This window comes from Patella vulgata, chromosome 7 (assembly GCF_932274485.2).
Source record: "Patella vulgata chromosome 7, xgPatVulg1.2, whole genome shotgun sequence".
In the NCBI taxonomy this organism is placed as follows: domain Eukaryota; kingdom Metazoa; phylum Mollusca; class Gastropoda; family Patellidae; genus Patella; species Patella vulgata.
Window position 1 is genome coordinate 63,142,355 of NC_065885.2, and position 24,019 is coordinate 63,166,373.

The 24,019-nt window shown below is 38.4% G+C and overlaps 1 protein-coding gene across 2 annotated transcripts in view; it reads right to left on the reverse strand.

Annotated features, from left to right (window-relative positions):
- The window catches only part of LOC126827242 (inositol 1,4,5-trisphosphate receptor), a 91,840-nt gene extending 74,194 nt beyond the window's left edge, over positions 1 to 17,646 (reverse strand). For both annotated transcript variants that reach the window (XM_050556495.2, XM_056102150.1), the window contains exons 1-2: positions 17,190 to 17,646; positions 4,917 to 4,987 (exon numbers count right to left, since the gene is read on the reverse strand). In XM_050556495.2, coding sequence (XP_050412452.1) covers positions 4,917 to 4,987; positions 17,190 to 17,272 — 154 coding nt within the window. In that variant the 5' untranslated portion in view covers positions 17,273 to 17,646. The remainder of the gene's footprint in view (positions 1 to 4,916; positions 4,988 to 17,189) is intronic.
- Positions 17,647 to 24,019: the final 6,373 nt, after the last annotated feature.

The window sequence follows — 24,019 nt, forward strand, 5'->3', positions numbered from 1 at the left end:
CAACTCGTCCCTGAGGACAATTCATCCCCGGAACAATTCGTATCAGGACTGTTAGTCTCATAGGACTATTCGTCCCTTAGGGCTATGGGACGAATTGTCTGGGGACAAATTATCTAGGGACGAATAGTCCTTGGGGAGGAATTGTCCTCAGGTACGAGTTGCGAGGGAACGAATTGTCCCGTACCCTTGTGGAAAACAGAGACTTATTCTATCAACATTATCAAGCTAACAGTTAATAATATAGATACATGTATGACGATGAGTCAATGATCAAGCAAAACCTTTTCTTTAGATTATCATTTTTATCTCTTTTTTGGATTATCTATAACATAATTTTGAATTTATCTGCCATATTTACATGTATGTACATGCAAGTCGTTGATCTTATTTCAGAGGAGAGCTGAAAAAAAACAAACATGAATCCACTAATTGAAAAAATTGCTCCCCTAAAAAGCTCCCCGAGTTTCGATAAGAAGAGTGATTTAGAAATTAAGGAGAATGATCTGATATTAAGGTGAGTGAGTGTGTATGGGATAATGTTCAGAAGATCAATAACTGCATGTTAGAGGGTCATTCCTGGTTTCATAAATGATAATAAATCCCCAAGGACCTTGTAAAGGAGAGCGATTTTCAATTTTAAGTGGCGGGAGAAAACCTCCCCTAGGTTAACTGACATTCAGGTGCCGGGCAGGTGCTCAAGAGCAATCGCTTGCCTTAAAAATCAATGTCTGGTTGGTATAAAAGAGAAAGTTTGATCGTCTGTTATCTTTGGAAACCAACAATTATATACATGTATTCACTTCATAATAAAACCTGGCATTTAATGATGCTATTTATTTTGTAATGGATGCAGCATTTAATAATGATGAAATTAACAATTAACAATTATTGCGTTGTAATGGGGAGTAATATTTTAACATGAAACAAACATTCCAGAATATACCATACTTTTTCCAGAGTGGCCCATTAACATCAAAACAAAAACTATATATATACCGTACATGTAAGACACTCACATATATGTACATGTATGTGCTATGTTAGGTTACTCAGCAATGTATGGTGTATTTAATGTTTCAATGAATGAACAGACTCACTAAAATACCTTACATCATCATTTATATACATGTAACAGACTACTCTGTATAAAATATGGTTTGTAATATAATGGGAGAGAGAGAGAGAGAGAGAGAGAGAGAGAGAGAGAGAGAGAGAGAGTTTAACTCCACTCGACACAAACTAGGTCATTTCGGGACTAACATATGGTTTAATTTTATTTCAATAATTCGCTTGCGCAAAGGGGTCTTTAGCAGTGGGAGGAAACCGGAGGACCCGGAGAAAACCCACGAGGTTGGACAGGCGACCCTACTCCTTGTCACGTACAACCCGGGATTCGAAACCACGCCAGTTGACTTAATGACAGGCCTTATGATACACTGCGCACATGATATCCATTCGGCCATCCAAACCCCCAGGAAAAGACGGAAATTCTAGTCAGGAACTTGACAATGTGGAAAAACAGAATTCTCCAAAAAGCCGTAGAAATTCAGAAGCATAAGCCTAAATTAAAGATACATTATGTTAGATTTAGATAAAGAGCTATCCATTTGTGCTATAATAGTTCGAAAAAATAGATAATGTAACATGAATAATGTGAAAATTTCATTCAAATTACTCTACTGCGAACGAAGATATTAGCCTTTGAAGGTTTGACAAGACGTGTGCAACATTTTCAACCACCACCCTGGTTGTTCAAAGCTAAGTCTCGCTCCTCCATTTTTAGCTTAAATCAAAATATGGCTGAACTGTTCTAATCTATTTAATATCGGAGAAATCCGATGCCATCGAGAGTTGATTATGGCCTGGATAAGTTAATTAATTTCTAATTAATGATTTAGAAAACATTTCAGGCCTAAAGAAAGACCTGCAATAGGCAGAATTATCTCTGGCATACAGAGAATCAGGACATTTTCTCCCAAATCTATGGGTAGATTTACTTAATCCTTAAAGATACATTATGGGAGATAAGATAAAGAGATGGCAGTTCTCGCTATAATAGTTAAAAACTAGATAGTGTAAAGGTAATTTGCTGAAAATTTCAGTCAAATTGATCCACTATGAGCCGAGAAAGAAGCGGGTGAAATTTTTGCATAGTCTCGGTCATCATTACTAAAATCATTAATATAAACAGCATAGTCTTGATTATCCACTTTTATTGATTTAATTATCAATAGCCGTTAGCGGCATATAGGAATCTAATCCAGCCAACATCGAAGGCTAGCCTTGACATCGAGAATTTATTATTGTCTGGATAAGTTAATTAATGTCTAATTGATAATTTAGATAACATTTCAGGCCTAAAGAAAGACTTGAAATACTATTCAAAAAAAGTAGGGGATATTTGATTTTTAAGTGTTATTAAAGTCACCTAATGAAACTGACGAAGAAACAAATGACAAAATGAAATAAAGTTCACATTCATCGATTTATTCCAAATGATCGTTAGACTAAGTAAGGCACAGACTGACCATTATAAGGGTAAAATGATAGCCGGGGTCAAACAGCAAAGTTACCACAGCATCACAACCAAGTCAGTAACGGGTAAATCCTCCTCTGTTTGCCAAACAAGCATTGATCCGACGTGGCATACTCCTAATGAGACGTCTAAGGTCATTTTGGTCCAGATTGTCCCATTCCTGTTGCAACGCAGCAGCAAGTTCTTGGACATTGGCAGGACGTTGTTGACGTTGACGTAACCTCTGTCCAAGCATGTCCCAGACATGCTCGATGGGGGAGAGGTCGGGACTCAGTGCTGGCCAAGGTAATGTGGTGATGTTCTGTTGTTGGAGGTAACCTGTAACGATCCTGGCCCTGTGACATCTTGCGTTGTCATCCTGGAAGATGTACCGGCGGCCATGACGTCGTGCGAACGGCACAACATGGACTGCCAAGATGTTGTCCCGGTAGTACTGGCCTGTAACACGCCCTGCAACAACATGTAAAGCCGTTCTTCCAGCAACAGTGATGCCTCCCCACACCATAACAGAACCACCCCCAAATCGATCATGTCTGATGACGTTAACGTCTTGGAAGCGCTAGTTTCGACGACGCCACACCCTCCTACGTCTGTCCAAAAAATCAACAGTGAACCTTGACTCATCTGAAAACATCACATTGCTCCAGCGTCGATTATCCCAGTGTTGACGATCCCTACACCAACGACGTCTTGCCTGAATGTGATCATCTCTCAAACAAGGGATCACGCGAGGACGTCGGGCGCGAAGGTGACCCCTATGCAGTCGATTCCGAATCGTCTGGCCACTCACTCTCACACCAGAGTCTGTTTGAAGACGAGCGCTGATCTGTTTTGCTGTGATGACACGATTTCTCAAGGCCAAGGTACGGATAAATCGATCCTGGGCTTGAGTTGTCGCCCTTGGTCGACCTGAGCGTGGTCTGTCCTGTACAGATTGTGTATCACGGTATCTGGACCATAGCCTGCTTATGACAGACTGAGAAACATTCATCGTCCGCGCCACAACCGCCTGTGTTGTGCCGATCTGTAGCATGCCAAGGGCACGTAACCTTTCATTTTGGGTAAGCCGACGCATATCAAAATTTGTTTTCTGGTCACTAAAACAATTAAACTGATGTTTCCACCCTGGAATTCAATGCCACAATGACTGTAACATTCAAAGTCAGAGTCGTGCAAATCTTGGGTTGGACCCCCATGATGATCCCAAGCATCACCTGCATTCCATGCGGTAGCTATTGGTGCGTTTGGGCGTCACATGTAACTGGAAATGTTTCTTCTGTTAGGTTCTATAGTGACTTTTTTCGTAGTCATTTGCATATTTTAGTATTATGCCCCCAAAATCAAATATCCCCTACTTTTTTTGAATAGTATAGTTAAAAACTAGATAGTGTAAAGGTAATTTGCTGAAAATTTCAGTCAAATTGATCCACTATGAGCCGAGAAAGAAGCGGGTGAAATTTTTGCATAGTCTCGGTCATCATTACTAAAATCATTAATATAAACAGCATAGTCTTGATTATCCACTTTTATTGATTTAATTATCAATAGCCGTTAGCGGCATATAGGAATCTAATCCAGCCAACATCGAAGGCTAGCCTTGACATCGAGAATTTATTATTGTCTGGATAAGTTAATTAATGTCTAATTGATAATTTAGATAACATTTCAGGCCTAAAGAAAGACTTGAAATAAGCAGATTTTGCTCTTGCATAATGCATGTTTAATTAGTGTGTGGTTAATGTTTTCTCTCTCTCCGCCCACCCCACATTTCTTTTTCTTTTATCTGCTAAAATAGTTGCTACTTGTTATCTATATATTACATATTTGATCTTGTTAATTAACTGTTAAATGGTTTCTACTTGTTCTGTATACACATGTATATTACATCTTTCATCTTGTTAATCAATTTGTTGTTATTGTTTTATCTGCTAAATGGCTTCTAACGTGTTCATCTATATATTGCACCACATTTTTATTAACTATCTCAACCTTGTGGGTTTACTCCGGTTTCCTCCTACAGGAAAGACCCCTGCGCGTGCGCCAAGATAATAAAAATGAAAAATAAGACTTGTCTGCGATATCATCTTCGGTGGAAGTAGAGGTTAAATACTAAGAACAACAACATGTTAACTAATCATTATTTGCTGAATAGAGACACTGTACCTGTATGTGTATTGAAACATAGCATGTTAATAAAATACATGTAGGTACATGTACATCAAGAAAGACAATACACTATATTATATACGGTTTACCACGAAGCCTTGACATAAGTCACCTGTCACAAACATTGTCAGGTACAAACTGTTACACAAAAGGATAATTGTGCTTGTCCTTTAACTTATGATTAACACATGTATCTAAATATAAATTGTCTTACCTCTGAATTTTTTCGGAGGATTGTTGAGATCCCCTGCATCTGGTTGTACAACACATCTATCATCAACTAATCTAAAAAATATCAATTTAATATTAATAGAGAGAGAGATAGAGAGAGAGAGAGAGAGAGGGAGGGAGGGAGACATACATGTAAACACATCAACCAATCTAAAAATATCAATATTTAATAATGGAAGAGAGAGAGAGAGAGTCCACTGACACAAACTATGTAGGATATTTTTGGAGTAAAATAATGTATTTTACTTATTTCAATAATTCGCCTGCCCTGTACATAGGGGTCTTTAGCAGTACATGTAACAAGCTAATGGCTTCATATTTGTAACTTGGGTCAATTTATTTCTACAACTTTAAACCCAGTGCCAGATATATACATACAACATTAAACCGAGTGCCAGATATACCTATACATTTAATTAGGCATGGCAAACTGAAGGTACATGTAGATCATTCAGATTCATGGGGCCTCCGGGCAACGATTATATTTTTGACACTATCAGTCCTCGGTTTCCCCAACTGTGTTTAAAGGAGCAAAATCGCAAATATTTGGGACCTAGAAATTGACACAAATGGGTCGCAAAGCATATAATAATGTACATGTACATGTAATACGAATGTATATGAACTGATTTACATTCAGTCGTTTCTATTTTTACTCTAATTTTAAATCAGTTACATTTGTATGTTTGGCGAAATACACTAGAAGTCTCAATCGAATGACAATCTCTTGCATCTGGTTATTCCTGTCTACACCGATAGTATTTATTTCGCATGCTCTCTAGATAAGAATATGTGGTCACCGAGTCCCTTGTCACAAATGGCGCTGAAACGCATTATGGTACACGATTCCTGTACCAATAGTAAAATGTTTATCTCGTCTTATATTGGATATCAGAAGCCCATCTTTTCTCGGTAAGAGCAAAACATCAGTGTTGATTCAAATTGACAAATAATTCGTTTTTTTAATGTTGAAGACTTTGGATGATATTGAGTTAGAGAATTAGCTACTTTAAAACCCCTTTTACCACCCTAGAGTTGTGGGGAATTTTTTTTTTTTTTGGAGGGGGGGGGGGGGAGAGGAGCTCATAAGTGGAATAAGATAGAACCTCGCCTCATCTAAATCTAGCATTGTTCCCAAGTGTGTAGAAATTATCTTGAAATTTCAGGTTGCTAAAATCCTGTAACACACTGATACGATACATGGTCACAATTCTATTTCTATCTTAAACTCATTTAATTAAGTCAAATATATATGTTTTAAATCAATAAATACATGTTCTAGACTGTAAGAACAGTTTAAGGATGTCTACTGTGAGTTCCAACACTAATACCATTGTAGTAGGGGGGTTGGATGGCCGAATGGTTAGCACGCGCGTGTTGTATCATACGGTCTGTCATTGAGTCCAACCTCGTGGGTTATCTCCGGGTCCTATGGTTTCCTCCTACTGCTAAAGACCCCTACGCAAGCGAATTATTGAAATAAAAAAATTAAACCATATGTTGGTCCCGAAATGACCCAGTTTGTGTCGAGTGGACGTTAAACCCCATTTCTCTCTTTCCATTGTACAAGTGAAATGAAATGGGATTTAACATCCTACTGGGCTAATGAAGATGGGCTAATGAAGATAGGCATATGCCATACTGTACGGCATACTTTTATATCGAATTTCAACTGTCATGTCCAGGGTTCTTTAAAGGGACTATCCTGAACAGAGTCTCAAAATTAGAGGTCTGAGTACGTATGAAAGTTAAGCGCCAAAATATAAAGAAATGGTGCATTTACCGTCTCAAAATTTCAGCTCAAAATATTGAGTCATTTGGGCGTGAACGTCAAAACTGCTTATCCGGACAAGTAACCCTTTTAAGATTTTGGGTCAATTCTTTCGTTGGGTGACCTGATAATCGATTCCCGTTTCTTTAGAGGTTTATACAGTGAATGACCCATGTGCTGTACTTGATAACGAAAGGTAAATTTCACCTACACATTATTTTTATAAATAAAAGGCTGGTTTTATCCAGACACCGCATAATACAGCTTTGGGCACTGGTCACCATTTCCATATGAAGACTGACGGGTTTAAGTTGTTTGAAAACGTATCAAATATATTGAGTTAATTGCTTGGCCCTAAGGTAGATGATTTTAAGTGGTTTTAACACAAAATTAACCAGATTTATTCTTCAAAATATTATCGGGATTGGACCTTTTATGTGCATGTCAATGTGTAAACAGGACTGAAAATAGTGAAATTAGTGATTATGTCCGTTGGAATGACTAAGCTACATGTAGCTTTCTTTGTGTGGACTATGGAAGATGTGAGAGACTGCAGTTTTCCATTTTCATGTACATCATTAAAACGGGATAAAGAACTATGTAAAGATCTACATTTAAAACACTGCCGCTAAATTCTTCACAATGTACATGTACATGTAAGTTAGTTGAACGGTACCCAGTACTGGCCCATTGATGAGGGAGAGGGAGAGTGAGAGAGAGAGAGAGAGAGAGTAATGGGGTTTAACTTCACTCCACACAAACTAGGTCATTTCGGGACTACAACATGGTTCAATTTTATTTCAATAATTCACTCGCGTGTAGGGGTCTTTAGCTGTGGGAGGAAACTGGAGAAAACCCAAGAGGTTGGACAGGCGACGCTACTCATTGTCACATACAACCGGGGAATCGTAAACACGCCAGTTGACTCAATTACAGAACTTATGATACAGCACGCATGTGCTAACCATTTGGCCATCCAACCCCCCCATTGAGGAGAGTACAGTTCTGCTGACATGTTGGTACACTGTATAGCGTTAATAAAAACATACAAAAAGCCTTCACAAAGACAGGTACGGGTAGTGTGGTGGCTTTTTTAAACTGCTTTATTGGCTGTATGATGGTAAGTGATATGTACCTATATGTATATTATTGCGATGCGGCACCGGTTTACATATTAGGAAAACTTGCCGCTTTTAAAAAGAAGTTATCAAAATTGTGTTGTTTAAAGCGTGTGTTGAATTTTTAGTGCAAAGTTGTCCTTGTTTGAAGAAAATCGAATAAACTTAAAAGAAAAATAGCTTCAGACTTCAAAGGCGTCGTCATGGGCAATGCCATTGGTAATCCGGGAACTAGAAACTAGATGTAGGGTACTGGAATCTGCTGAGGTTTGCCAATTGGTTAATAATGTCTGCTTCCACCGATGATGATATCGCAGTCAAGTTGTCTTATTTTTTTATGCTTAGGGCACACGTGGGGGTCTTTCCTGTGGTAGGAATCCAGAATACCCTGAGTAAACAGGCCTAGAAGTCATCCCTATCTGCAAGCTAACATCACAGATTGAAACCATGACCACAAGCCAGAAGTGACTGGCCGGCCAGCTGGAGCTCGAAGTGAGACACTCTAGAACACTTGGCCATCCCATCTTGCTTGTGTTACCACTACAAGTGGTGTAAGTCACATGTGCCTGTAACAAACACATCTTTTAAACAATTACCAGACTTTACCATTATAACTTAGTTATAACGGAGAAAGATACTACTGCTGGTACTAATACAGCTACATACATCACAGACATTTTACAAGTGTTCTCAGCGTGGGGTATTGTAATAAAGATGATCAAATGAATCCAATTCGCTAATTGTTTCCAGAGAAGGTCAGTTTATTACCAAGAGTCCAAGATGAGTAGGTTTTATTTCTATTATACTTGTATATTATACACTAATAGAGCAGTCATGCAGCCAGATCTTATACACCAGGGAAAGAGAGTGGGAAATGTCCGAATGACTGATAAAAATAAATGATGTGCTAAAAACAGGGATACAAAATAAGTTTGGGCTCCCTTTTTAGCCGATCGACTACTCCAATTACCTTTGGAGCCACTGTGGCTAAGATTTAAAAAAAAAAATTGTTTAAAATCACCAACAATCATCCAACTTGTACTTGTATTATATGTCCAGTTTCAAGCTGACTTTTCAATTTACAAGCGTTTAATTTTTTTTGATCACTGTTAAAAAATAACCCCCCCCCCCCCAATTGCTTACTGATGTATAATGATTAATTTCTGAACAGTCAGTGGTCAGGAAATTAAATACTTGTCAACTAAACACTCAACATCATGTACATGGATTCCAAACTGGGTTACAGTGTAATTATCATATTCAAAGACATAGGCCTAATTATTAAAAATCTAAGAGATAGAGAAATTGAGTTTAATGTAAATGAAATGAAATGAAATGAGGTTTAACGTCCTACTGTTCTGCTCCTACTGGGCTAATGAAGATAGACATACGCCATACAGTGTGCTATGAGGGAAATTTTGCCTGGGCAGTGGCACTACTGCTTACTCTTGTATTGAATTCCAACTGTCAAGGCCTCTTTTACGTTCTGCACCACTGACAAGGGGAAACCACGCCAGAAAATCTCGATCAACTTTGGAGTTTAATGGCCACTCAGTACTGTAACCCAGGTACATGTATTATTTAATCTTGTGTATGTATCACTAATTTCTTTCACATTCGTTTAATATCAAATCATCGAATTTGTACTTGTGTCCAGTTTAAAACCAACTGATTAATTTTGATAATGAGTGTCCAATTTACAAGTGTTAAATTTCTCGATCACTGTTAAAAAATTAATCATTATACACTGTACATGTACATTGTACATCAATAATCAATTAGTTTGTTTATTTTTTAACAGTGATCGAGAAATTATACGCTGGTAAATTGGACACTCATTATCAAAACTGAATGGTCAGCTTTAAACTGGACACAACAAGTACAAATTAGATGATTTTGGGTGATTTTAAACGATTTTTGCAAATTTTTTAACAAAGATTTGATATTGAATGAAAATGTGAAAGAAATCAGTGCTAAATACACAAGATTAAAGGGACTATCCCGAATTGAACAGAGTCTCAAAATTAAAAGTCCGAGTACGTATGAAAGTTAAGCGCCAAAATATAGAGGAATGGTGCATTTACCCGGTCTCAAAATTTCAGCTCAAAATATTGAGTCATTTGGACGTGAACGTCAAAACTGCTTATCCGGACATGTAACCCTTTTAAGATTTCGGGTCAATTTTTTCCTTGGGTCACCTGATAATCGATTCCCGTTTCTTTAGAGGTTTATACAGTGAATGACCCATGTGCTGTACTTGATAACGAAAGGTAAATTTCACCTACACATTATTTTTATAAAATAAAAGGCTGGTTTTATCCAGACACCGCATAATACAGCTTTGGGCACCGGTCCCCACTTCCAGATTAAGACTGACGGGTTTAAGTTGTTTGGAAACGTATCAAATATATTGAGTTAGTTGCTCGGCCCTAAGGTAGAGGATTTTAAGTGGTTTTAACACAAAATTAACCAGTTTTATTCTCCAAAATATTATCGGGATTAGCCCTTTAAATGATATCCAGATTACAGTGTTACCTCTAGTTGGTATACATGTCTTTTTATTGACACCACTGTACATGTACATTACTAAAGTCAATAACCTTTAACATCATGTACATGGATTCCAAACATCCAATCTCAAAATAAATTGAAGGCTATTCATTATGAAATGTACTTGCTTTCAGGTTTTTTTGTCTCGCTAAATTACATTTGCTGCAGAGTCAATGTTTTCAAAAAGAGTATTCAAGGTGTCCTACCCTTTACAAAATGAAATGGGCTTTAATAAACTGTTTTGCAAACACTGGGCTAATGAAGATGGCCTACCCCAGTGATTCTCAACAAGTATGCCGCGAAATTTTGAATGGCACACTGACAAGGGGGAACCACGCCGGAAAATCGGGATGAACTTTCTCGGCCAATGCAGGGATCGAACACCCGACCTCCAGGCTAGCGAGCCAGCGTCTTACCCACTTAGCCACGTGATCCCCTTCTTTCAGAGAATGAGAAATATTGTTTAATAACCACTCAACACAAACTATGTCATTTCGGGACTAACATATGGTTCAATTTCCATTTCAATAATTCGGCACTCGAATGGGTCTTTTGAGCTGTGGGAGGAAACCAGAGGACCCGGAGGAAACCTATAATGTGGGATCCAAACGCCATGTGACTTGACTCGATGACAGACCTTATGATCTAAAGTGCATGTGTCAGACCATTTGGCCACCCAACCCCCGCCCCCATACATTATTTCAATGTCCCCACTTAAAGATACATTATGGGAGATTCGATAATGAGTTGGCAGTTCTCACTATAATAATTAAAAACTAGATAACGAAAAGGCAATTTGCTGTAAATTTCAATCAAATTGATCCACTATGAACCGAGAATTAAGCGACAGAAATTTCCCCCTAGCCTCGGTCATCATTACTAAAGTCAGTACGATAAACAGCATAGTCTCGATTATCCATTTAATCGTTTAATCGAAAAGGAAAGTTATGCAGTATATCGGCTCACAATCCACTTAAAATCGCAGGCTAGCGATGCCATCTAGAGTTGATTATGGTCTGGATAAGTTAATTAATGTCTAATTAATAATACAGATAACAGTTCAGGCCTAAAGAAAGACCTGCAATAGACAGATTTAGCTCTTGCATAATGTATGTTTAAAGAGTTCATACATTACAAAGTTTGTATGGATCTGGACTTCGATGATTTTGTTCGTATACTGATCATCACTAATCAAATTCGTGAATGAAAAATTTAAAATACCAATTCTGTCATTATCAGACGTGATCGAAATCCCTTATTTTTTAAAGATATTTACCTCGATACAAAGTATATATAGTCGCTGTAGGCAGTAATATTTCACAGGAATGTCATATGACAAGGTCATTAAGAGTCATGGCCAATATTACCCACAGGCCCATTTAACTTATAACTGTAAATTAAATTCATGAATCTGTTCTCACACATACATGTACATAAGGGCAAACTATCTCCTACATCCACTTAAACAAATTTCTTGTGGGAGTATTTGGAGACTGAGTGTTCTATGTTCTATGCCGTCGATCATCAGCTATAGAAGTTGTGTGTTTACGGTAATCAAAAGATAATGATGTGACAAGCGGGTGGACACTGCTGTCTAACCTAGTTTTCTCTTACTGCTTTAAGAGGCCTACCTTCAATAATGCAATAAAAATTTATCTTATTTTATTTCACCCAGGTAGGCCTACATGTAATTGTCAACCTTTAAAGAGGTATTCTCACCCACCAAGAAATAAATAAAATTTTATACATGTATATATACATATATATATATCATCTGGGCCCTGTTTCTCGAAATCTTAACTAAAGATAAAATCCAAATTTTAGTAGATACTTCAATTTTGATTGGCTAAGCACTACATGTATAATCAATCTAATATTATCCAATCAAATTACTAAAATTTGGATTTTATCTTAGTTAAAATTTCGTGAAAGGTGTGTGTCCGGGGGTGGGAGGGGGGGATCCGCCCCTGCTTTTGAAGAGCTTATGTTTCTCCTACAGTCAGCAAATTAATGTCAATCAGATGTGCGGAGGATTCCTCCTGTTTTGGCCTCACTCCAATGGCCGCACTCGGGCAGACTGAAATCTGCACTACCTTGTTGCATAGAGTCCACGCAGATTGGACCCTGCTCATATCAAACTGGTGCGGAGATTGTCAACTTTGCGCAGATTACTCCTGGATGTTTTTAAAGATGAAAGCAGTGCGTCGGACGTCAGATGTAGGATCTGTCCTCTATTGATTTTGTACTGTAATTATGATTTTTCAAATAAATTTCAAAATCACTCCATAATTAGGGTGTGTACTAAGAATAAGAATCAAATTCAAGTCCACAGTATCTCATATCTTCGCAGATTAGTCAACGGAAATTAGACAGAGATTTGAGCATGCACAGGGGTAATCTGTCCGCGAGGGGTAATCTGTCCGTGAGGGGCAATCTGTCCGCGAGGGGCAATCTGTTCTCAAGATATACATTGATCTAAATGAGTAGAAATATTGTCTCAGATCTTCTGATTTTATAAAATTCACTTATAAAATTCACACGGCACACCACACATCTAAATCCAGGCTGCATATCTTAAATAAAATCTCTGAATCACCCAATGGTTGAAAATAGATGAACTGATTAGATGAATTATGTAAGAATCAGATCTAGAGATGGTCAATCTTGCTATAAATAGTTCAAAAATAGATCCATGTAATGAATGAAACTTTTATTCAGGTTATGACTGTATGAAGCCGTGTAGAGTAGCATACATTGGATATCTATACCACTCGGCAAACCTCAGCAGATTCCAGTACCGTACACATCTAGTCTCGGCTGTACGACGAAGTCTGCCATTGGAACTACTTTCAAGTTCCCGGATTACCAATGGCGTTGCACATGACGATGCCTTTGAAGAATGTTTATCATACAAATATTTCAAAGTCTGAAGCTGTTTTTCTTTCAAGTTTATCCGAGCAATGGGGTTTAATGTCCACTCGACACAAACTATGCCATTTCGGGACTAAAATATATTTCAATTTTATTTCCATAACCTGCTTGCGCATAGGGGTCTTTAGCAGTGGGAGGAAACCGGAGGACCCAGAGAAAATCCACGAGGTTGGACAGGCGACCCAATTCCTTGTCACGTACAATCAGGGAATCGAAACCACGCCAGTTGACTCAATGACAGACTTTATGATACAGTGTGCATGCTAACCATTCAGCCATCCACCCTCCACCCCCACGGATCAACCCAGGGCATAGTGGGGTAGAACAGGATGAGACTACTGGAGATACCGAGGACGGCCTTCGCATAGATTGCAATCTGCGCTGCCGTGTAGAGCAGATTCCACTTTGTCCGTGCAGATTATAATCTGTGCATATTATCAAGCTGGTGCGCAAATTGTCAACTTTGTGCTGATTTTTCCTCGATGTTTATAAGGATCAAAGTAGGATGCTACACGCCCGATGTAGGATCTGTACTCTATCGACTGGAATGATTTTTCAAATAATTTTCAATATCACTGCACAATTAGCATGTGTGCTTAGAATAAGATTTAAGTTTGAGTCCGCAGATTATCTTCGCTATACGTCAGTTGATCACATGACTGAATGTCCCAAAATATTTTCTTTCATAGCAGTACCGTAAGGCGTAAACTTTGAACAGTGTTAGTTTTCAATAGTTGAAATAGGTAAATGTACGTGTTTCTGAATTCTGGTCGCATGGACACAAATCCTCAGGTACATGTGTAGACTATTGTGTGGGCCAAATTTTTTCTCAAAGGGCTGTCGGGCTGTGACGCAGCAAAATTTGGGTCTGTTCCCACTAAAATATAATATTGTATGCAACTCCACAGAAATATACCCTTTAAAGATTTTGATGAAATCGATGGTTGTTTCAGGCAGTGGCATGATAGCAATGAAAAATAGAATCTTCTTGCTTTTTAAGGTAATCAACATATGCGATCATACCTTTCTTTTCGCATCACTTATACCAGTAAACTGACAGTCACAAAATCCATTAAAAAAAAAAAAAAAATAACGCAGTAATCCATGGTGAATACCGAGTTGGATTAGGCGGATTATTAGTGTGTGAAATAGATTTATTGGCCTAGTACGTTGACCCGGCTACTTTTGACTTCTAACCCTAACCCTAAGTAGCCTGATCAACGTACTGTGCCGATTTATTTAACGTCCGCTTCCACCTAAGTGAGTAAGTGATATCGCAGACGATTATATAATACATGTTATATATACAAAATAAAATATTCACAAGGTGATTAGCGAAAAATTAAATGGATTACTGTCTGATTCATCGTAAATTTTAAACGGATTTCTTCGATTATGAACAAACTACTTAACTTTGGTTATTATAAACTTACCTGTGTGTTTGTAATGAACTCCCGTTCGATAAAATCCATTGCACAACTAATTATCACAACGATGAGAACAATTTCTCTCTTGAAAAATTTGAAAATTTACTTGTAATTTCGACAGAGTCGATGTCAACAATGTCTTCGTGACGTAATGGTCGAATCCAATATACCTGTTGCGGGGGTTGGTTAACATTGAAAGATAGTTTGACAGCGCGATCATTTTGATCGTATATGGGTTTGGGCGACGAAAAATATCAATTGAAGGCAATTACATAGGAGATTTATATGGAAACCATTGATCGCCAGTCTATCAAATTTTCTTCACAATTAAAATATCACTGATTGCACGGATACTCGTAAAAATAAAGTCATGAATAAACTATAAATATCCTATCTTCTTTATGTTATAAATAATTTAACAAGGATCATGAAGCTTACCTCCGAATTCTCTGAGTGTATTTTTAATTTTATACGCATTCTTTCGATCGAATAATAACCGCTTCAGTAACATCTTTAAGCGTGTTGTGGCAGCCCTCAGCGTGTCTATTGCCGTATTGGGTGCCCGGGTGGGTATATAATGCTACTAAGCCCGACAGTTTTGACCGAAGTGTGATAAAGCCCGTAAAACGAATGTATAGTTGTGTTTGTGCGGCATGCGTGTTCAAAAGTAAATAATCCCATCCGAGTCGCTAATCAAATAATTAGAACAAAATATTTCAAAAAGTAAAGCTATAAAATTTGCAGAGATTTTACTAGACGGTAACTAAATACAGGAATGCGGGTAGTTATGTGTGCGAACGCTCAAACTCAATGCCAATTGTCGTAGGTATCCAGACCACTCGGACCAAAGACTACTCGGACTAAGACCAGTCGGACCAAAACAAGACCAGTCGGACCAATTAAATTATATTATAAGGCTAGACAATATGCTATTTATTTATTATTAAATCACAATACAAAGAAGCAAATAATTCTTATACGGAATTCTTATATTTAGAGTTGTTTGGTTCAATTTTGTGTACGGAAAATAAATCAACGATTAGTTTTAAAATTAATTAATAATTGTGCCAAAAAAAAATATCAATCTAATTTTTCTTTACTCTTGCAATGAGACTCGGTATGTCCAGACTTTTGACAGTTTCCACATATACGGGTATACTGTTCTTGTCTGATAGCCTAATTTTACTTTTTCCACATTCGCGGTATCCCCAGTGGTTTCATTCCGTTCTACCCCACTAACCCCTGGGTTACTATATATGGGGGGGGGGGGGAGGGTGGAGACACGTTTTCAAGTTATCCACCCTTGATGCGTTAATATAAACAGCACATAATAATACGAAGACCGGACGTTTATATGCCCCTTTTTAAACGTGACTACAAGTGTGGTTCTCGATATTTTGCGATTTGGAATACAATTATCAATTTATTCAAACAACACGTTATTATTAGTTCGAGTAGTCATATTAAAACACACACAATTATCAATTTATTCAAATAACACTTTATTATTGGTTCGAGTAGTCATATTAAAATAAACACAATTATCAATTTATTAAAATAACACTTTATTATTGGTTCGAGTAATTATATTAAAACAAACGCAATTATCAATTTATTAAAACAACGTTTTATTATTGGTCCGAGTCGTCTTTCTGTTGGGTCCGAATAGTCTTTTTGTATGGTCCGAGTAGTCTATTTGTTTGGGATGAGTGGTCTATCAGTTGGTCCGACTGGTCTTAAACCGAGTGGTCATGGATTCTTGTCGTAATTGTACTTGAATTTCCTATGCTGTCACCCCTAATACGAAATGATATCTTCCGCAGAGTGACGTAACCATCTTCCATATTGGTATTTTTCTCTGGGAAAAGTTTGTGATATTTCAATTTTTCAAGAGAGAACTTGTTTTCATCGTTGTGATAATTAGTTGTGCAATGGATTTTATCGAACGGGAGTTCATTACAAACACACAGGTAAGTTTATAATAACCAACGTTAAGTAGTTTGTTCATAATCGAAGAAATCCGTTTAAAATTTACGATGAATCAGACAGTAGTGAAATATTTAAATATGTACAGATCAACAGATGAAATATTTAATGACAGGGCGGATTATCAGTGTGGTAATCCATTAAATAATACCCTTCACAAAGTTCATTCCGTGTGCGCAGATTTGTCAACGAAAATTAGACGGTGAATTATTTAGGGAAATCTCCAAAGTGTTATTCATCTTAAACTCATGCCCCTTTAAATTAGAAAAATCAATAATCATGTTAATGTTCAATATTAAATACATAATAACTACATGTAGGTCAGTGGAGCAAAAGTTCTGTCTAAATTGTTGACATAGATATTTACATGTACATGTAACATTATTAACAATAGCGGTAAGGTATAGAATACCTCCACCACACCCTTATTAAACACTGTTTTGTAACGGAAATACGGTGTCATAAATACTCACCCGAGTGTTGAGATAAATCCATTCACACTACCCTCTGCATACAGTGACACAATGTCACCGATATGGAGAAAACTTGCCGACATTTTAGTGCATCTGATTCTGCATTCTAGCTACAGGTACACATATATACAAGCTTCACGTATGAATCAAAGCGAACAGTAAGGAAGCGAAATTAGTTGTTATATCCTACTTTAATTTAGCACTTCACGGAACTGTCTGCACGAACGAGTGAGTGGATGACAGCGTGAACGAGATTAGTTCATGTATTTTTACGGTCACTCCCTTTAATTACTGTTTCTCCTGCATGTTCGGCTGTTCCGGGCACCGCTCTCGCTGCTTGTTTTCGAGCATGAATAACACCGCAAGTTATAATATTTAGTTCACCAAAGGCTGCGATAATCCTATCGAAATCTTGCTGCTGCAGAAGAAATCACTCTTTCAATTTTTACTTTGCCTTTCGTTCCCCACCTGTCAATAAACTACTTCCGTTAGTTCGTTGCTCTTCGCTTATTTCCGACGGCCGCCATTCGGTAGTCTCCGTTTTTAGCAATCCCGAATGCCGCGATATATGAAATGAAATGAAATGGGGGTTTAATGTCCTACTGTTCTGCTCCGAACTGGGCTAATGAAGACGGGCATACCCCATACAGTGTGCTTTGAGGGACATTTTGCTCGGACAACGGCACTACCGCCTACTCTTATATCGAATTCCAACTATCAAGGGATCTTTTACGTGCACGCCAACGTGTACATGGGACCTCGGTTTTTCGTCCCATCCGAAAGACTAGATAACTTTCCTTGTCAGGCCCTCCGTCCTGCATCACTGACAAGGGAGAACCACACCGGAAAGTCTGGATGAACTTGAAATGATTGGGGATTAACACAAATGACGTCTCACTTCATACGCAGTGTGCTGTGGTGAAATTTTTTGCCGCATTTCCATCTACTGTTCATTGAATCCCAAGTGGCAACGTTTCTTTTACGTGCATGACAACGTGTACACGTGAAATCCTTTTCGCGTTCAACCCGAACGACTGACACCGTTTCTTATGTCATATAGAACTTTGTCATGTAATGCTAGGTTGCCACTATCACGATTCGCGCTACTATTGACATCGTGGTTTTAATCGGGGGGTAATCGCGGTGATTTTATCAGGTCTTATCGTATATTGATAAGGGTGTGTGAGAGAGAGGGGGAGAGAGAGAGGGAGAGAGAGAGAGAGAGAGAGAGGAGGGGGGTCCACTCGACACAGGTCATTTCGGGACTAACACATGGTTCAATTTTATTTCAAAAATTCGCTTGCGCGTAGGGGTCTTTAGCATTCGGAGGAAACCGGAGGACCCGGAGTAAACCCACGAGGTTGGACAGGCGACTCTACTCCTTGTCACGAAGAACTAGGGAATCGAAACCACGTCAGTTAACCCAATGACAGGCCTTATAATACAGCGCGCACGTGCTAGCCATTCGGCCACCCAACCCTCCCATTAAAACGAGACACAGATCCCAGTAAAGATCTACGTTTAAAGCACTGCCGCTAAATTATTAACATTGTACATGTATGTAAGTTGAACCATACCCAGTACTAGCCCATCGAGATGAGTACAGTTCTGCAAAAATGTTAGTACACTGTCACGGGGAAAACCCACGGGACTGGACAGGCGACCCTACTCCATGTCATGTACAACCGGGGAACCGAAACCACGCCCGTTGACAGACCTTATAAAACAGCGCGCACCTGCTTATTGATAAAAGAATAATAGCTATGCATACTATATTTTGCTAGACAATAGTATTCATTTTAAGAAGATCAAGAAAATGTAGCACCAATCAGAATCTGTCTCACACCATCTTCGTTCCCACCCGAAAAATGGAATATGCACCAAGCAACATTAGATGATCAACGGTATCAACCAGCGCCCTGTTTCACGAAATTTTAACTAAAGATAAAATCCAAATTTTAGTAGATACTTCAATTTTGATTGGCTAAGCACTAAAATCAATCTAATATTATCCAATCAAATTACTAAAATTTGGATTTTTATCTTAGTTGAAATTTCGCGAAACAGACTGATGACATTTAGACATTTTATACTTATAAACTTGCTTGTGATTTATAAGACTCTTTGTTTTGTAATATTTATTGTGTAACTGTAATGTGCAAAAAAATACAAGTTATCAAACTTCAACTTTAGTGCTTGAATGTTATTATAAAACTGTTATCCTATGACTCTGTATACAATTGGTAACATGTCCATAATCTTATAGTTTATTTATGATTACATTGGCACTTTGTAAAGCGCACCTGAACATGTTATATGAAAGGACGAACTATAAATATGCTGTAATAATAATATTATGTAGTGCTTAATGAAAATAACAATATATTTGATTACTTATTTTTGCAGTACCCGCCCCCCCCCCCCCCGCCCACACTCAAAAAAAAAAAATACACAGCAACAGATAAAACATCTGTAACAGAAATGGAAGAACTAAATCTGTCCAAAACGTCCTATTTCTTTAAAAAAAAAAAAGCCGAAAAGTCCTAGGACGAAATGTCCATTGGCCGAAACGTTCTACATTCGTCATTTGTACATAATTTCTACTCAAGCCATACAATAATTTTCTCTATTATTTGGGGGGTTGGATGGCCGAATGGTTAGCACGTGTGCGCCCTAATCATAAGGCGTGTCATTACGTCAACTCGCGTGGTTTCGAATCCCCGGTTGTACGTGACAAGGAGTAGGGTCGCCTGTCCAACCTCGTGGATTTTCTCTGGGTCCTCTGGTTTCCTTCCACGTCTAAAGACCCCTATGCACAAGCGAATTATTGAAATAAAATTAATAACCATATGTTAGTCCCGAACTGACCTAGTCTGTGTCGTGTGGACGTTAAACTCTCGCTCTTTCCCTCTCTCTCACTCTCTCTCGCTCTCCCCCCCCTCTCTCTCTATATATATATATATATATAGTCATAAATTGATGACTATTTTTGAGATGGTGATTTCCCACATAAACATTAATCAATCTTGCCGATTTTTTTTGGTCATCTTAGTTACCCGTCTAGTGGAACAAACAAGCATATTTACAATTGAATCCCAATCTCATTAAAACACAGTTCCTATTTCGTTTCGTTTTTTATAGTTCAAAATTTCCTTTTACTTGTCTTTACTACACTAGGATCTGACAGAGTTCTTATATAACCCGTGTTTTGGTTGATGTGAGTGTGTTTGTGTCACAACCCCTGATTGGACGCTGTCGTTCTCGTGTCTGCGTTAAAGAGAGATAACGTATATATGTTCGGGAATTGCAGACCAGTCTAGCAAAGACCAGATGTTGTAAAACTCGCGGTCGTTGCCCCAGGAACATGAGCAAAGTAGGACGTTACCATTTCTTCCAATGCCCGTGACGTGTTGGGGTTTCGTAATAGAGTGTTGCTAATCCGTTGATTCAGGGTATCTATTACTCAGAAATGTATTAATGAAAGACATTTCCAATATGTTACAACCAGTGCCGGATTAACCTTGTGGGGGCCCCGGGACATACCAACTGTGCGGGGGCCCCATTGTTGTTTGTTCAAATTGTTCGTATTGACCGCGGATCGTACTAGTATGTACTCAGCCCCCTTGAGTGCCTGGGGTGTTTTCCTCCAGGATTTTTTTTTTTAAAATTAGGATTAATTTCAGTGCATCTAAGACAATTTAGGCAGCGATTTCATTGACGTTTAGAATTCGTTGACAATTTGAATATTTTAAACAGACTCTTTCTCTTATGATGTTTTCATTTACTTTATTTTAGTGAAATTATTTTAGGTGACACAAAACATTAAACTCCGATTAGCAATGAATGTCAGTAAAGACTTTTAAAAAGAAACTTCTAACAAGAACACTTAACACACCAGAGCACAAGGCCTCCTAAGGACCTATTGATTGGTAGAACCTCTACGTTATGTAATTTAGTTAATTTTAGGGCCTAACCGATCTCTGGGCCCCCGAAAATCTGTTGGTACCTACCAGTCCCGGGGCCCCCAATATCCCTTACTGCTCAGGGCCACAACCCACACCCCTCATCCCAGATACTGGTTGGCTCCGTCCGGGATAAAATATTAGTATGACCTAGAATTGTGTGGGCTCTGGACATTTGTCCCACTTTGCCCCCCCCCCCCGATCCGGTAGTGGTTACAACAGATGAAATAAATAAAATAAAATAAAATAGGTCAGCTTGTACAACAAAGTTAACAATGATAATTTCGAATTTAAAAATACTCAGCTGAATCTCATTCTTTGATGTAGATGATAAATGAAATGAAATGGGGTTTAACGTCCTACTTTTTTTGATCCGAACTGGGCTAATGAAGACGGGCATACGCCATACAGTGTGCTATGAGGGAAATTTTGCTCGGGCAGCGGCGCTACGACCTACTCTTATATCGAATTCCAACTGTCAAAGGATTTTTTACGTGCATGCCAATGTGTACTCGGGACCTCGATTTTTCGTCTCATCCGAATGACTAGACAGCTGTCCTTGGCAGGCCCCCCCGTCCTGCATCACTGACAGGGGGAACCACGCCGGAACATCTGGGTAAACTTTCTTGGCCAATGCAGGGATCGAACACCCGACCTCCAGGCTAGCGAGCTAGCGTCTTACCCACTTAGCCACCGTGACCCTCTTGATGTAGATGACCCCATTTCCATAAGTATACATGTATGTTTTTTGTTTCGTAAAAAAATTAATTAATGCTTATACTCCCGTACATTGAGAGAATATTCTTCACCAAGTATTACACATACTGTATTAACTTTGATAACGTTGAGAGAATACGTCACTTAAACATGCAATATTAAGCAAGAGCTAAATCCGCCTATTGCAGGTCCTTCTTTAGGCCTGAAATGTTATCTAAATTATTAATTAGACATAAATTGACTTATCCAGGCCATAATCAACACTCGATGGCATCGCATTTCTCCGATATTAAATAGATTCGAACAGTTCAGCCATATTTTGCTTTAAACTAAAAATGGAGGAGCGAGACTTAGCTTCGAACTACGGTGGTTGAAATTATTGCACACGTCTTGTCAATCCTATTAAGGCTAATATCTTCGCTCACAATAGAGTAATTTGAATGAAATTTTCAACATATTCATTTCACATTACCTATTTTCGAACTGTTATAGCGAAAATGGCAAGCTCTTTATCCAAACCTTACATAGTGTATTTTTAAATGGGAGTCAGTTTGGTCACTAGTGAGTTCTGTAGCTCGTACAGGTATCTCGATGAACAAACCTCTCCGCAAAGTCCTGGAAGAGAGAGAGAAATGGGGTTTAACGTCCACTCGACACAAACTAGGTCATTTCGGGACTAACATATGGTTTTAATTTTATTTCAATAATTCGCTTGCGCGTAGGGGTCTTTAGCAGTGGGAGGAAACCGGAGGACCCGGAGAAAACCCACGAGGTTGGACAGGCGACCCTACTCCTTGTCACGTACAACCGGAGTCCTGGAAGAAATGTCTGTATATTGTTGAATGTAGTGCCAAACAATAACTTTTTGGACCGTTTTAACTTCGTGTAGACCCCGAGGCTTTTCGTGCCATTTTAATTGTTATTCCAGAAAGACCAAACTCGATTTTATGAACCTTCTGTAATTGTGTAATGGATGGCTGCTGGAACTGAACAATTGCTGACGGAATCATTAATCTTTTGGAGGTAATCATGAAAAAAACCGCCAAAAATTGATTTTGCGGAGTGGTCTTTAAAACCGATGGCCGCGAGGGTATGCTCCTTGGTAGTATTGGGTGCAAATATAAATGATTTAATTCTACAGGTTATTTGTGGTCAATATCCAATCTATGATCATCTACTATTTCATTTTACACCATGCCCGATATTTATAGAGGTCCCATGTACACATGGACGTGCACGTAAAAGAACCCTTGGCAGTAGCGCCGCTGTTCGGGCAAAATTTCCCTCTTTGCACACTGTCTTCACTAGCCCATTTAATTTCAATTTTTATAGATTTTTGCGGTAACTACAGTAAATAGCTACAGCCTACAAGAATTATCCACCTGTAACCTTGTCGGTTACTTTCCTGGATTAAAGTGTCAGAGTCTCTAGCCTCTCTTGCGAGGGACTAGATATGGATGTCTCTCAAACCCTCTAGCGCGCCCGTTGTGAAAACGGTATAAAATCATTGGTTCTTCTGGCTAGATTGTTTGTCTAGTGGCTAAGACTACCTTCTTTATTTCTTTCGTTGGTTCGTTTCTGGCTCCACGGAATAATTTCACAAAGTCCAAGTTAGTTTTAATAATTTTATAATTCCTTCAGACACATACAGTTATACAAGGTTTTGGCACTGTTCACACTTCTGACAGAGTACTAGAATAAGTTTGCACTAAAACTACGTACGTTTACAGCAGTAAAATTCACATCCGATAACATCAAAGGCTAATATCTTCGCTCGCAATAGAGTAATTTGAATGAAATTTTCAATTATTCATTTAACATTATCTAATTTTGAGCTATTATAGCAAGGATGGTCAGCTTTTTATCTAAATCTTACATAATGTATCTTTAACTAAGAAGTATCGTACTAGTTAGATTACGTTAATAAACTAACCTGCGTACGAGGTAGAACCGTGTCGGTCAAAACTTTAGAGCCGTATCTTGACCTGCTGTACGTACCTGATATCTATCCAATTGTAGACCAAAATCTAAGAATATAATTGAGAATTATTTAAGAGCTTATATACCTTATCGTCAATTTTGTGACGAATGACCTGTAAGATCCTAACAACTCGCTTACAAGTCTGGATGTCTTTTTAGAAGAATTATAGG